The sequence below is a fragment of the Dryobates pubescens genome, chromosome Z (assembly GCF_014839835.1).
Source record: "Dryobates pubescens isolate bDryPub1 chromosome Z, bDryPub1.pri, whole genome shotgun sequence".
In the NCBI taxonomy this organism is placed as follows: Eukaryota; Metazoa; Chordata; class Aves; order Piciformes; family Picidae; genus Dryobates; species Dryobates pubescens.
In genome coordinates, this window is record NC_071657.1 from 94,195,855 (window position 1) to 94,212,243 (window position 16,389).

General features: G+C 40.7%; 1 protein-coding gene across 1 annotated transcript in view; it reads right to left on the reverse strand.

The window, feature by feature from the left end:
• Nucleotides 1-16,389, reverse strand: part of HCN1 (hyperpolarization activated cyclic nucleotide gated potassium channel 1) — a 219,261-nt gene that overhangs the window by 11,884 nt on the left and 190,988 nt on the right. The window contains exon 6 of the mRNA XM_054178730.1: nt 10,189-10,429. Within this exon, the coding sequence (XP_054034705.1) occupies nt 10,189-10,429 (241 nt within the window). The remainder of the gene's footprint in view (nt 1-10,188; nt 10,430-16,389) is intronic.

Genomic DNA, 16,389 nt, shown 5'->3' on the forward strand with positions numbered 1-16,389 from the left:
CATTAAAAAAGCCACTTAGTTCTTTGTGCATTCAGTTTTCTGCTCTTGTCATCTTTGATTTTTGGCAAACAATAGCAGTTGCAAATTAAACTACTCAACTTGAATTTATGTGGACTGTAAAAATATTGCACTTCATTTTCCCCCATTATTAAACAAATTATCAAAGACTGTCGGTTATGAATAAAATATTTAGATTAAATATTTAACCTAAACTCAAGAATTTAGTTTAAAGGCTACTGTGTAAAGCCAATGGTACTTGCAAAACTATCTTCTGGTTTATCTGTGTTGGCCACCTCAGATTTCCAAGCTGTGCTGGTGTGGTATTTTGCTTGTGTCTACTTCTATATGTATAACATTTAAATTAAAATTTATACTGTTCATAAATCTGCATAATTAGTATTATAATCTACTTCAAGGGCTACATAATTCAGATAGTGAGAAATTTTACAAGCATTATTATTATTATTATTATTATTATTATTATTATTATTATTATTATATTTCTATTTTCTAATAAACATAACTCTTAAACCCAAATATACTGCTATCACTTGGCATTACAGAGTAAGTTCCTCTCATTCTGGCTTAAAAGGTCTCTTAGACTTAAAAAAACACTTCAGCACCAAAATGTCTTTCTTGCAGTGAAGGGCCCAAAACTGAACTTCAGCAGTGCCAAGTACAAGAGCACAATCCCTTCCCTCTACTCCTTCTGGCCATGCTATTTCTGATACAGGCCAAGATGCTCTTGGACCTCTTGGCCCCCTAAGCACACTGCTGGCTCATTTTAGAGGGCTGTCAACCAGCATCCCCAAGTCATTTCCCACCAGGCAACTTTCCAGTCACTTTGTTCCATGCCTGTAGTATTGCATGGGGTTGTTGTGACCCAAGTACAGGACCCAGCACTTGGCTTTGTTAAATCTCGTACAACTGACCCTGACCCATCAATCCAGACTGTCTAGATCTCTTTGCAGAGCCTTCCTACCCTCAAGCAGATCAACTCTCCCACCCAATTTAGTGGAGGACATGTATCTTCAAAATGGAAACTTAGTCTGTGCCTTAAAACATGTTTTGATTTTAAGGCTTCTTGCTTTTAGAAGAATATTCTATACTGTAAAGATGCAAAGTACTTTATGAATTAGTTGGTACTGAGATCCAGAGATCCTACTTCCTTAAAGCCTTTAATGTGTACTTGCCATTAAAATTTTGAATAATCACACTTCAGGGAGGTTACTTAAATTATTTGGATTGGAGTGTGAATACTGAAAAATGTAACACATCACTGCCTTGAATAAGGAGTAGCCACATGCACTATTTTTGCAAAATGTACAAGTGTAAAACTATCACATTATGTTGTCCAAGTGTAAAGCTGTCAGCAGTCAGGCACTTTAATGGCACTGTCTCTATTCATAATCAGTATTTAAAAGTAGTGTATCAAAAGAAAGCACCTAGAGTGTGCCTAGAAAAAAATAAGTGGCAAAATGTAATTTAAACTGACTCAATGTTTCCCATGGTATTATTTTCCACTGCATTGGCTTAAAATATACTGACAGTTGCTGTTTCAAAATGGGGAAAAGCTCCATAAATAATAGGTAGGTCAAAGAAGTCCTGTCTAATTGGCTAACAAGCTGAAGTAAGTGCAAGATACAATTTATTAGAATTTCAAGTATGGAAGAAAAACTGCTAAAACAGTGTTAAATAATTTAAGCAAAATAAAACATTTAAAAATCTAAAGTATTCCATGAACTACATGTTACAAAAAAATAAACCAGAAAAAGAAAAGGTGCCATAATATATCTCTGGGATGTATTTTTGGAAGATGGGGCTAAGAATCTGAGTTATGTATAATTTTGCCACATGAATGATTGTATTCAGCAGTTAGTGATATCTGTTATTAAATAATTCCAAGTAGCACAATACCACTTGGATTCTTGACGCTGGAAAAAGGGCAGGAAAAACAGCAGAGAAGGGCAACTGCAATGGACACATCACAAATTTGGTACCACGAATTACTGCACACTTACTTCCCAGCACCAGAAACTCCCTCCAACTGCAAGTACAATTAAATCCCCATGACACCCCCAGACCTAATTTATAAAAACATATCTACATTTCCGTCTCACCCAGTTTGTATTTCCCTAGCAATAACGGCATTCCTTCAGCTCTAACAGTGTCTGTTACCAACAGAAAGAAGTGGTTATAATTCCTTGGAACATGCATCTGCATTGCTGAATGAAGTCTGTAAACACAGGTGGGAAAACAGATGGAGAAAGGAAGGATAGCAGGGCAACAAATCTCATCTTAGGTCCTTTGAGGCCGAGAGGAATTCTGCCAGTGACTACAGCAAGAGCAGAGTGAGACCATAGTGAACCATGAATCCCCTGTCCACCAGCAAAAACCAAATGAGCTAACAGCAGAGTCCTGAATGTGTTCCCAGAAATCTTCCTTCTTTTCACTAAGCCTTACTGGTTGGTTAGTGCTGGATTTATTATTTTCTTTTTATATTTGTAAGGCATGTTAGCCCCACTCTACCACACCAATGAAGCACAAAGGCACTTCAGCACATGTGTAGCTGGTTCAGGACTGCATGCCTTTGAATCCACAAGGCTGGAAGCTAGAGGGGAACAGGACATCACAAAAATAATAAACACTCATAAACATGATCTGCATTAGCTTTGGAACAGCTTTAACTTTAATATTTGCAGGGATAACAATCTGAAGTGAGTTATAAAATGGCAAAAAGCTGCTTTTCTCTTTTGCTTTCCAAGCTGGAGGTCTCAGTCTGTAGCAGAGTGCATACAAACATCAGCAGACTAGGGCTGAGGTCAGGGATATGCAAAGAATGGTGGATCACAAGGTGTGACAGCAAAATCTATTTCAGAATAGCATGAGAAAAAGCAGAGCCTCAGTGGTGCTGCCAATATGCTAGAGGGACAGGATGTCATCCAGAAGGACCTTGATAAGCTGGAGAGGTGGGCCCAGGTGAACCTCATGAGGTTCAACAAGACCAAATACAGGGTCCTGCATCTAGGTCTCAACACTACAGGCTGGGGGATGAGGTGTAGAAAGCAGCCCTATGGAAAAAAAATTGGGAGTTCTGGTGGATGAGAGGCTGGGCATGACCCAACAATGTGCACTTCCAGCCTAGAAGGCAAACCACATTCTGGGCTGCATCAAAAGTGCGGCCACAGATTGAGAGAAGTGATTCCGCAGCTTTGTTCTGCTCTGGTAAGACCTCACCTGCAGTATTGCATCCAGCTCTGGTTCCCTCAGCACAAAATGGACACGGACCTGATGGAGAGAGTCCAGAGGAGGGTCATGAAGATGACTTGGGGCTGGAATACCTTTGCTATGAGGAAAAGCTGAGGGAGATGGGGTTATTCAGCCTGGAGAAGAGAAGGCTCCAGGAAGACCTAATAGCAGCCTTCCAGTACCTGAAAAGGACCTGAAAGAACGCTAGGGAGGGACTTATTACAAAGGCCTTTAGTGATAGGATGAGGGGCAATGGCTTCAGACTAAAGAAGAATAGATTTAGACTGAATGGTAGGAACATGTTCTTTATCATGAGAGTGGTGGAATACTGGAACAAGTTACCCAGGGAGGTAGTTGATGCCCCATCCCTGGAGATATTCAAGGTGTGACTTGACAGGGCTCTGAGCAACCTGATCTGTAGTGGAGGATGTCCCTCCTGACTGCAGCGGGATTTGGACTAGATGACCTTTGGAGGTCCCAACCATTCTATGATTCTCTTACTGTGATGACTAAAGGATCTCTAAGAGCCAACAGAGAGAAGTAAATTGTTGGAAAGGAGGTCTTTTACTAAAACAAACTTCTCTTCAGTTGATTGCATTCCTGCATGCTTGATGTAATTAATCACGAGACACTGTGAATCACCAACATACATAATTATATTATGGCATAATTCTGGTATCATGTACCCCAGCAAAAACCAGAATTGCCTAAAAGCAGTGGGATTACACCAGCTTACACAATATATATTGATACAAAGTAAATTAGATTTTATGGTAGTCTGGCTCTGGCTGGGGGCCAGATGCCTATATCAGAGCTGCTGTCTCTTCTTTGACAGAAGAGAGGGAAAATATAACAAGTCTGTGGGTCAAGACAGAAGCAATTTAAAAGTGCAAAAAGCAAAAGCAAAAGGCAAAGACAAGTATCATTTCCTAGTTCCCATTAGCAGATAATGTTTGGCTGTTTACTGGGAAACAGGGCGTCAACACATGTAGTGATTGCTCTAGAAGGCAAAAGCCATCAACAAATGCCTCCCCTCTCCCCAGTCCTTCCTTCTTGCCCTCAGCTTTTGTGTCTGAGCTGATGTCACATGGTATGGAATACTTCTTTGGCCAGTTTGGGTCAGTTGGCCCAGCAGTGTCCCCTGCCACAATCTTGCCCATCCCTCAGCCTGCTGTTGTGGGCAAGGGGATATATCGGAAAAGCACAGCCTGGGTGTTGTGAGAGCACTGCGCAGCAGTAGCCAGAACACTGGTGTGCTATCAACACCCTTCCAGCTAGCGCTACAAAACACTGTACTATGAAAGATGCTATGGGGAGAACTAACTCCAACTGAACCAAACCTATTAGGCTCATGAGATAAATTATTATGGCTGCTCTGTAAAGCCTCAGTAAGCAGAAGTCTCATATCCTTGTTTCATGTGTGCAGATTCCAAAATCTTCGCTTTTTGGCAATTATTATATTTGTTCAATAATTTCTTGTGTCACAAGTAGTGTTGGAGTAATTTCTAACACAATCACCTGATATTCACTGGAAAACATTCAGCAGGATTGAAACCTGGCAATTTCCTTCCATTTACTACTAGCATGAATGAGTTTGAACTACCAGGGCATTAAAGAAACACAAATGTGCACTGAGACAGACAAAAAAAAGGAGCTTTCATTTTCCACTGCTTAAAAAAGACTTTACATTTTCAGTAGACTGCAGATGCTCAAAAGTATGGACAAGATGACAAAAAAAAATTAAATAATTAGTCATCACAACATCCTCAAAATACAACTGATTACATTTTTCACTTGCCTCTGGATTCTTATTCTCCTTCCCAGAAATTCTGAATACATGCTCATCTCAAGCATGCAGTTGACCTTATCTGCAAACACATGTGTAGTCAGGTTTCCTACTTGCTGTTCAAAAGGGATAGGTCTAAGCATTTTCCTACTCAATTACAGCTTCTGAAGTTTGCTTTCTGAGGTTTGTTCAGATGTGCTGGTCCGCCTTACTTTTTCTTTCTTTCCCCATCAATCTCATGCCCACAACATTCTGAGCTCACAGTTCTTCTGTTTCATATTTCTCTGCACCGCTCAAAACATGACTCCTGCCTACACACTACTGTTGACTTCTGTCTCACTTCTGAAATTCTTCTGAACTCCTAAGTGGTTTTGTCCTGTGTGTCCATTCTCTCCTCACTTTCTTCATTCATATTTAAGCTGTTCCTACGAAAGCAGCTAGGAGGAGAAGGTTGTAATTTTCATTTAGGTCAACTTTGTTTCCCCTAATATGAAAAAGTTTCTCTTTTATTTGTAAAGAGAAAAGAGTGCTTTGCTGAAAGTAGCAGCAATCTCATTCCTAGTACTGAGGAATGGTGACACATTTTACAAAACAGAAGGAAAAAGACTGAAAAAAGACATAAAAAAAAAAGTGTGGATATTTAAGAAGTGAGTATTGCTGTATTTCCTCAAAAACTAACAAGATAGGGTCCTGAAGAATCCAGTTAAAGGAGCAATAGAGGATTTAAATCCTTGGATTCTCCACTGGTTAACTGTGGTTTACAGAATTTTCACTAATGCTGAAAAGACTCTGTAACTGCAATATAGTGGAAACTAACTTCATATATTCTTAACTGCCTAAAAATCCCTGTTCATTTTCATAGTCATGGATTTTTTCTGTTGGAAAAGACCTCTAAGATCATCGAGTCCAACTGGTGACCTCAGACCACCATGGCTGTTAAACCACGTCCCAAAGTGTTGTCTACATATTTTTAACACCTCTGGGGACAGTGACTCCACCACCTCCCTAAACACCCTATTTCAATGCCAACCACTCTTTCAGTAAAGAAGTATTTGCTAATACCCAACCTAAAGCTCTCTTGGCACAATTTCAGGATATTTCCTCTTGTCCTATCACTTGATACTAGAGGGAAAAGACCAACACCAACCTCAATACAACCTCCTCTCAGGTAGTTGTAGAGAGCAATGAGGTCTCCTCTTAGCCTCCTCTTCTCCGGAATAAACAATCCCATTTCCCTCAGATGCTCCTCATATGACTTCTTTTACGAGTCCTTCATGAGCTTCATTGCCCTTCTCTGGACACACTCCAGCAACAAAATGCCCTTCTTGTAGTGAGGGGCCCAAAACTGAAATGAAGTTTCAAGGTGTGGCCTTACCTCAGCAAGTGCCAAGTACAGGAACACAATCCCTTTCCTCTACGTGGGCTGGCCATATTATTCCTGATACAGGCCAGAATGCTCTTGGCCTTCTCAGCCACTTAAGCACACTGATTGGCTCATGTTCAGAGGGCTGTCAACCAGCACCATCAGGTCCCTTGCTGCTGGGCAACTTTCCAGCCACTCTGCCCCCAGCCCATAGTATTGCATGGGGTTGTTCTGACCCAAGTGCTGGACCCAGCACTTGGCTTTGTTAAAACTCATACAAGTAATATCAGCCCACCAATCTCCCTCTGCAAAGCTCTCCTACTTCGCACCCAATTTGGAGTCATCTAGAAACTTACTGAGGTTGCACTGTCCCTCTCATCCAGATCACTGACCCCTGGAGAACACCACTTGTGATCAGCTACCAATTGGATTTAACTGCATTCACCACTCTTTGGCCCTGGCCAGCCAACCAATATTTTACCCAGCAAAGCATCCTCCCATCCAAGCCATGTGAAGCCATTTATTAAAAAAGTCACACAAGCACATTGCATGAGCACAGGAATTCTAAGCTAAGACAACAGAAGTTACTGATTTCTTTAAATGCCAGTAGATGGCAAAGGGAAATGGATTGTCCTGAATCTTTATGAAAGAATCTTTCCATTGATCCATGGCTGTTCAAGACATAATTTATGGCACTGTCTTTAAAACATTTCCTCTGTGGTCATTCCTGAAAGTGAGGGTGGGTGTAGGGGGTACAAGCCCTGATGAAAATGGTAGTACCAGAAATTACTTTCAAATTCTTACTAGCACTTGGAGTAGATATGTGAGATGATATGATCCTTCAATCAGCAGTCTGAAAAAGCTTACTGGGATGAAAATTAGCATCACACACACTGCTTCTGCACACAAAGTTCAGCTTTATGAACACACACGGAGGTCTGCTCTTTCCATAGGAACACCAATGAATAAACCAAAGGTGTGGCTACTTGTAGTTATTCCTTCCCTGTAGAAAAGATAAATTAGTGAGTGCAGATGAGGAAAGAGGCAGATGGTAACCAAGCCCAGATCTATGGAGGGCTCTCTAGCATCATTGCTCTGCACCTCTCCCCAAAATCAGCAGAGACTATAAAGCAGAAGTGACATGTAGTCTGATTAATCTATTCCATTGACAGTTATCCAGGCACTTTTTTTTGAGACAGGTTTCCATGCAGCTGTAACATTTATCTAGCTTCATGTCAGACTTACAACATTGAGATCCATAGGGAAGACTATTTTTAATTAAAAATGAAGATCAGGCCAGAGAATTTAAATGTCCAACTGTTAGCATCTCTGATAGGACTGGGAACTTACAACTCATAAGACAAAAACTGAAAAAGGATCTGTTTAGGTATGACACATTCCTCCCACTTCTGTGCCCTTCTCTTGGTTTTGGGAGTAGAAGTGTTGATATTGATTTATTATATCAGTCCTGGAAGCTAGACAGTTGAAGTTGCAAGTTTCAGTTTCTTTAATAGTATCTCAGCCTCAGATTTTACATGTCTCCATTAGGGAAAAAAAGAAAAACAAAAAAGAAAAAGGAGTTACTGGTCCTAGGATTTAAATGCAGGCATACTCTTCCAGCTTGTTATCTTGTCACTGTGCAACACTTCTTGTGCCTGCTTTAATCAGGAAGCTTTATTCAGATTCTGACACATATTTCAGAGAAAGAGTGTCTTCTCCACAGAGACCAGAATATTAGAACTTTGGGGTTTTTTTATGCTTTGACAAACAAAACTTTTTCAGTTTACATTATCCAATGTGCAGCTTGTTTCCTCTTTTTTCAGCTGCACATAAATAGGTGTTGAAATACCCTCTGGGAATTCACAATGCTATATGATGTTTTGTTAAAACAGGTCTAGATCACACCACTTTAGATCTTAGGGCGCTTTCTTTCTCAGATTCTCTCTCCCTGTGTGCTTGTCTTTTTCTCTCCTCTCCGCTCCTCTTGATTCAACTCTCCTTGACTCTCCTCACCTCGACTTGACTCTACTCACCTTGTCTCTCCTTGCCTTGCCTCTCCTGCAGCAGCTATTTTCTCCTATTTGTCTCAGCAGCTGTCAGGCTTTGGGTGCAATTGCCACCTTTTTGCACCTTTTGTCTCAAGCCAGCAGCAGTTTGGAGGAGCAAAAATGCTTTAGTATGCAGTTTGATAAGTTCTTGTGGTGTCTGGATATTGCAAATAGCTTATTTTTTGTCTGCATTCCTGCTAAGAAGGATGAACAGGATGAGCTAAGCAGTCGTTTGCACTGCAACAACAGGCTGACAGTTATGTAAAATACTTTCGTGTGCAATCTCCTCTGATCCTCTACTGGTTCAGGAGAGTATTATGGTCAGATTCGGCACCCAGGCTCTTGCAAACTCATTTTCATTAACTGGGGCATTGCTAAGCATACAGGAGACCAAGATCAAGGTTGCTCTGTTTCTTCACCCTCAGCACTTACCTTTTCTTCCTCCTTAATCTTCTGTCTTCAGCATCTACTGTTTAAGCCCATGGGATAAGCACAAGACCTCTTTACTGAAGTGCTTCTACAAATACTGGCACAAATCACCTTGCAGAGGCTACTGTGGAGTGACAAGGCCTGCTGGCCAATCAGTAGGAGTTGCTTTAGTGTATTACTCTAAAAAGGGATTAGTTAAATAACACTATAGCCCAATTCAAATCCAGAGCCCAATGGACTTTTCTACAATTTCCCCTTGTGTATACCAGCTAAATGCAACTGACTGGGCTTTCAATTAAATATTTTCTCAAAGTCTTTTGGCTCAGTTCTGGGATGATTCATGAAATTCAAGAGAAAATTAATACAATGACCAGCTAACTGTAACTGTTAGGGAAGTGGTGGTATACCACAATAAGCCTCTGGAAACCAGCCTTGCTGCTACTCACAGAAGCAGAGAGGTACCTATTCTATTGCATAAACACAATTTATAGTCAGAAGAATCAATGTTTTCATCTCTGGACAATTATTACATATAAAGAAAGATTGCTTTCACACAAGTATAAACATTCAGATGCTTTCACCTACATGAAGTTATTTTTATATATTAGGGCTATCAAACAAATTCAACCTGGATTAAAACTCACATCTAGTTTTTATTCTGTTAGAAGGGTACCTAGTCAGACAGGGACTCCAATTTCTTATTGTATATAACAGAAATCTCCCTCTCTGGAGGCCCATTTGGATGCATTCCAGTGTGATCTGTTATAGGTGATCCTGCTCTGGCAGGGAGGTTGGACTAGATGATCTCTCGAGATCCCTTCCAGCCCCTAACATTCTGTGATTCTGTGAAAGATAAAGATTGCTGTGTGCTAAAACTAAATGAAAAACAAATGCTTGAAATATTCATTAATACCAACTATCCCATATAAATAATGGCCCACTGCCTAATTTTTGTGTGATTTTGAGTGATTTTTACCTTTTAGAAGTATTTTACATTTATGACTCAAAAATCTTGCTTGTTTTACCTTGAAATAGCTATAAAATTACTATGCCAATGATTATGTTTTAATTCAAATGCAGTCTACTAAAATAACAATGCTTTTAATTCAAAATTGCTTCCAAATTCATTGAGGTCATTCTGCTGTCTGTACAAGAGTGAGCAGACTCAGAATGTCTAATTCAGAAATATTCCATATACTTTTCACTGAGGTTGGAACTGTGTCTAGATAAACAAGGCTAGACTTTCTGACATTTGAACATGTTTTGTTCTAGTGCATTCACTCAGATGTTTTAATGCATTTTTTCCTACCCACCTCCAAAGTAAGAGCCATCTGTCAGCTTCAGCTCCTTGTTGGATTTGGTGATGACACCAGCAACACCGTGCTGAATGAAGTACATCTTTTTACCCACAGCGCCTTCTCGGATAATGTAATCTCCAGGTTGAAACACCTCAAACCGCAGTTTGCTTAGCATGGCAGTCACAAAATTTGGGTCTGCATTAGCAAAAAGAGGCATTGTAGCGACCAGTTTCCGACAGTTGAAGTTGACAATCTCCTAAATGGGAAGGAAACATAACGACAATAATGGTCAGCAAATATACACAAAATGATGTGTATTCAAAAAATATCCTCTGCTTTCTTGATAAATAATTTCTTTGTTGGACTTTTTTGTGTTTCTTTCTGTGTTTAATCTTTTGATTACATTTTCATCTCTTTTCTAGTGAAGTGACTGGAACAGTGCAATAGGATTCTTATTTCTGAGGTGAAACATTGTCTTCTTCAGCTGACTTTTCACATATTATTTATTATTCTCCTTGGAGCTTAAGAGGAAAAATACAACAGAAAGATAAAAGCTAAGTAGGAATTACACTGTCTGACAACAAGATCAGCTTTTGCAATAACTGTATAAAGTTGTGCAATCCCTGTGTTTTCAAATATTACACCAGTTACATTACAGTTAGCTGCAGGGCTAGCAGAAATCAACAGGAAAACTTCCAGAATTTAACTCATTTTGTAAACACACAAGCATACAGTCCTGCCCTTCAAAGAAATGAATTTGTATCAGACCCTTAACATACAAACCCCCTGGTATTTTCCCCAGTCTGCTACAGGCCTTCAGGGAATCTTCCTCCAAGAATAATTCTATTTAAGTGCCATCTACAAGCATATGTACTTGAATGTATCGGTACCAAAAAGCTATGAATGTCCTTTTGGCTTTAAATAAAAAAGGAACAATTTCTAAAAAAGTTTCAAGCTCACTCTTGCAGACCTTACTGAGTGTTAGGAAAATTAACATAGTCAGTTGTCATACAGATTGAACAGTGTATTTAAAAGCTGAGAGTAATCAGAAGTAAGCACGGAGAGGGGCTCAGGCAGGCAGCATCTCCTGTGTTAGCAAGCCAAATGTGTAAGGAAGAACACATGTTCTTCTGTATATGTAAATGCACACAGAGAAAATAAAATACAACCAGCAGTCACATAAATGTTTTGTAAAAGTAAATGTAATTTCACTGGCAGTGGAATATCCCTAGGAGTTCCTACAGTAAGCCAAGAATTTTGTAAAAGAGCCACCCAAACTCCCAGTGTTCTCATGCCCTTCACTGAGGCCCACTGCATTCCTGCTGGAAGTTGCTTTTTCAACCACCCATACATTTGCAGTCTCACATATCTCATGTATTCCATACCTCCAACTCTCTAAGAAGCAGGCTTAGGTATACTTGTCCACAGTTCAGTTGAATTCCTGTCCTCCCCTCCCATCTCCACCCTGTTAAAGTCCTGCTTACAGAGATGATGGAGGAATTCCACAACAAAACCACAGTGGTTCTTCAAATAGTCCCCTTGCACCTGGGAAGGGGCTGGGCATCTCCCTTTGAAGGAAGTTCTTGGTTACTAAGGCAATTAAGAAGCATGGGCGTGGTCTAAGAGCAAAGAAACAACTTTCGTTCCTCAAGAAAATACATCCTTTCGAAATAATTGCAGTGGAACTTGGAAAGATCACAGGATCTCAGGATGCTAAGGACTTTAAAGGGACCTTGAGAGATCATCTAGTCCAACCACCCTGTCCAAGCAGGATCACCTATACCAGGTCACATAGGAACTCATCCAGGCTGGTCTTGAGTATCTCCAGAAATGGAGACTCCACAACCCTCCTGGGCAGACTGTTGCAGTGTTCTGTAACCCTAACAGTGAAATAATTCTTCCTCCTGTTTCCGTGGAACTTCCTATGCCTCAACTTCCACTCATTGCCTCTTGTCCTGTCATTGGGCATCAGTGATAAGAGCCTGGCTCCAGCCTCTTGGCACTCACCATTTCCATATTTATAAACAGACTGAGATCACCCCTTAGTCTCCTCTTCTCCAAGCTGAAGAGCCCCAGCTCCCTCAGTCTCTCCTCATAAGGAAGATGTTCCACTCCCTAATCATTTTTGTGGTTCTGTGCTGGACTCTTCCAAGAAGCTCCCTGTCCTTCTTGAACTGAGAGGCCCAGAACTGGACACAATATTCCAGATGTGCCCTCACCAGGGCAGAGTAGAGAGGGAGTAGAACCTCTCTCGACCTACTGACCACACCCCTTCTAATACAACCCAGGATACCACTGGCCTTCTTGGCCATAAGAACACATTGCTGCTTATAGTTAACCTTCCATTCACTAGGACCCCCAGGTCCTGTTCCCCTTCACTGCTCTACAGCAGGTCAGTCCCCGACCTATACTGGTACATGGGGTTGTTCTTTCCCAGGTGCAAGACTCTACACTAGCAAGAGGAGGAATCCCAGGATACCCATCCAGATATATTCTGTAAGAAGGAATATGTATTATAAAGAGATTCCATCTAACTGTCTTCCTAAAGGATGAGGAGAAGCCTGTTTTCCTTCTCATCTAAATAATCCATTTCTCAGTAAAGCTTCAGTTACTATCTCCTAGCCATGGGAAGGTTATTCACTGTTCCCACCTCTTGCAGTATGGTGGCATCATGCAAAAAGTCCATAACTACCTCCCCAGCTCTGTATGAGGCTGCCTTACTGCAGTCTTAGCTGATGTTGAGAAGCTGGCAATAATTATTACTTGTCTTGCCTTGATCAGGGACTTTTCAGTAGAATTTTTTTATTATTTTTTTGGTGTGTCCTGTTTCTGAAAGTGAATAGCTTGTTTTGCATGCCCAGGAGGCAGAGAAAGGAAATTACTAAAGAAAGCAAAAATGGACCAGAAATTATATAGAAGAGGGGGGGAACATAAAAAAAGGCTGTGAGAATGGAAAGTTTAACTCCAGTCACGATCAGGAAGAATGAGTAAAATAGAAAGAAAGAATGGGAGGAAAACAAAAAGGAGGAACACAAAGACTTATGAGAAAGGCAAAACAAAATAAAAGCCAAACAAAACAAAACAAAGAATGCAGGAAGGCTGGCTTTAAAAACAGATGGAGAAATTAAAATTCCTGAAAAAAAAGAAAAAAAAGAAAGAAAAAAAAGAAAAGTACTGGAGCACAAAAACTGGAGAAAAGATAGCTGGAGTCAAAGCTGAGAAGTAGGGCAGAGTAAGTTTAAAAAAGGGGAGCTGGAATAAAAAGACAAGTGACCAGTGATGTATCTTAATTGCATCATAGGAGAGTATGATATAGACAGCAAGGGAGAATTTAGACCTGCATGGCTATTGCATGCAGAATCAGCCCAGCCCAGCCAGAAAGGCATTAATCTCATCTTTGGTATCCCAGCAAAACACACCTTGTTGCAGGATTTTTACCCTTGGAACCTCAAGTCCTTTTATGCCTCTCTCATCTGCCCACCTTCTTCACTCTGTGTGTCTGCTGTCAAGGGTTAGGGCTGGGCTGTCCACTAGACAAATGAGAGCTGCTCTGTTAACCCTTATCCCTTTCCAAAGGAGAAGAGAAAGGGGGAAAAAAGGAGAGAGACCTTGGAAAACTAAACCAACTTGAATTAAATAATAACAATAAAATAATTAATGCATAGATATACAGAAAATCAATATTGAATCCAACCTCCTGAGGACAGTTACAACAGTCTTACCACTGATGCTGTGGACAGGCACTGGGGAAAACCCACACTGGACCAGATTCAAGAATACATGGGTTGGGACAGAATGTATAAGAACAGACAGAGTCCTCCTCAGATGCTGGCCACAGAAAAGAAGATTGTGGTTTTTCAGCATAATATGATGTGTATGGAATGGAATACCTAGCCAGTCATTTTAGAGCCACCTGTCCTTTCCACTTCTCTCCACAGGTGCAACCTTTTTCTTTACAGCACTTCAACAAGATTTTGCAGTGACCTTTGTGTCTTCAGGAGCAAGTACAAACAACAGCTTTTTGCCTACCAATTTTTAGTAGCAACAAACATCAAGCACTATCACTTCTAGAAGCAGACTTTGTCTGCAAAAGCATGCCATTAACTTCGCAAAGTGCAGTTACTAAGAAGAGACTGAGCTGAATTAGTTCTGTTCTACCTCAAACCAGGACATATGGATATACCCATGTATACAGAAACATCTGCCCAGCCTGAGCTGCCTATTGAAGGTACCAACATAGATACAAACCCACACTGCTGGGGTAGTTTCAGACATTACATCCTGCTAATGCACTAGTTTTGTTGATTAGTTTTCTGTGAAAATTTATGATAAATGACAAACTTTCCATATTTCAGAAGTCAGAAGGTGGAAAATTACAGAGGAAGGAAGAAATGTGCCATTGCAAATTGTTGTGTTTTTCTTTGAAGCACTCTTTTATTTAAAAATGAAATTATTCAGACAAGTAAAATACATTTCCCTGAGTCTTAATCACAGGCAGTACTGCATTTTCAAATCCTTGCATATTGCTTTAAATATCATATTGGGGAGGAAAAAAAAAACCAGTAAAAATGTGTATTATGTAACTCAGAAAGTACTGGGAGAAATAGATTTGTGTTTTAAAAGAAAGGTAACAAAAGAACAAACTGCCAAATTGAAAGCTGACATTTTTTGTAAAGAAAAACCTTTTACTCATGCTTGCTTTGATTTAATCCTTTGGAGCAAGACTGTAAATAGATTATGCTGCCCAATATAATATTTTAATTAAATGAAATAACAATTTTGTCTCACCTCTGCATGAAGAAAATAGTAAGTGAAGTCTGAGGAAATGAGTAGGAGTCTATTACATAGCTGAAGTTGTTAAAGGGCAAGAGTGATTCAGACCTGTGCAAACCCAGACTAAGTTGGAGGTGAAATTGTCTTCTTCATGTTAGAGATTGGCTAGGTAATTACGTTTGTTTCTCCTCCTTTATAGTGTACTGACTTTATTGCTCATCTTGGCCTTCCCACATATTGTTTCCAAAACTATGTAAAGCATCAGGGACCTTTAAAGATCACCTCTGCAGTGAGAAGCAATTTTTACCTAGTTTAAACTTTACCTACATTAGGTTGCTTAGAGCCCCAAACAAACTGAACCTAGATGTTTCCATAGATGCAAAAATTATCATTTTGCATGGGTTCAGTATTTCTGGATGACTGCTTTGATGTATCCTAAGATGCCACAATTACAGAGGCAGCCACAAGGCTGTCCTAGCTGTGACCAAGCTCCAACCATAGCTAATTTCTCCAATATGTTTTTAGGACCTTTACTCCAGGAGAATAGAGTTAGATAGAGGTAATACTTTTTGTTAGGCAGACTGGAAAAAGGGTTGCTAGAAAAAAGAAGATGAAGCTCTTGGAAGATCTGTATAGCCTGATTTTTTTTCCCCCTGATCCAACTGAGGTACTAAAAGGTACTATTTCTATCCCCAAACTACGTCTCTCTTACGTGTAGGTCACTAAAGTCTGTTTATGACTACATCAAAAAATAACTGAAGTTTCATTAGGTCACTTCTACATACAACTGTGCCCAGAGAGTGGTGGTGAATGGTGCCACATCCAGCTGGCAGACAGTCAGTAGTGGTGTGCCTCAACGATCAGTGCTGGGCCCCATGCTCTTTAACATCTTTATTGATGATCTGGATGAGGACATTGAGTCCATCATCAGTAAATTTGCTGACGACATCAAGCTGGGGGCAGGAGTTGATCTGCTGGAGAATAGAAAGGCTCTGCAGAGGGTCCTCGACAGGCTGGACAGATGGGCAGAGTCCAACAGCATGAGATTTAACACATCCAAGTTCTGGGTTCTGCACATTGGCTACAACAACCCCATGCAGTGCTACAGGCTGAGGTCAGAGTGGCTGGAGAGCAGCCAGGTAGAGAGGGACTTGGGGGTACTGGTCGATGGTAGGCTGAACATGAGGCAGCAGTGTGCCCAGGCAGCCAGGAGGGCCAATGGCATCCTGGCCTGCATCAGGAACAGTGTGGCCAGCAGGAGCAGGGAGGTCATTCTGCCCCTGTACACTGCACTGGTTAGGCCGCACCTTGAGTACTGTGTCCAGTTCTGGGCCCCTCAGTTTAGGAAGGAGGTTGACTTGCTGGAGCGAGTCCAGAGAAGGGCAACAAAGTTGGTGAGGGCTTTGGAACACAAGCCCTATGAGGAGAGGCTGAGGGAGCTGG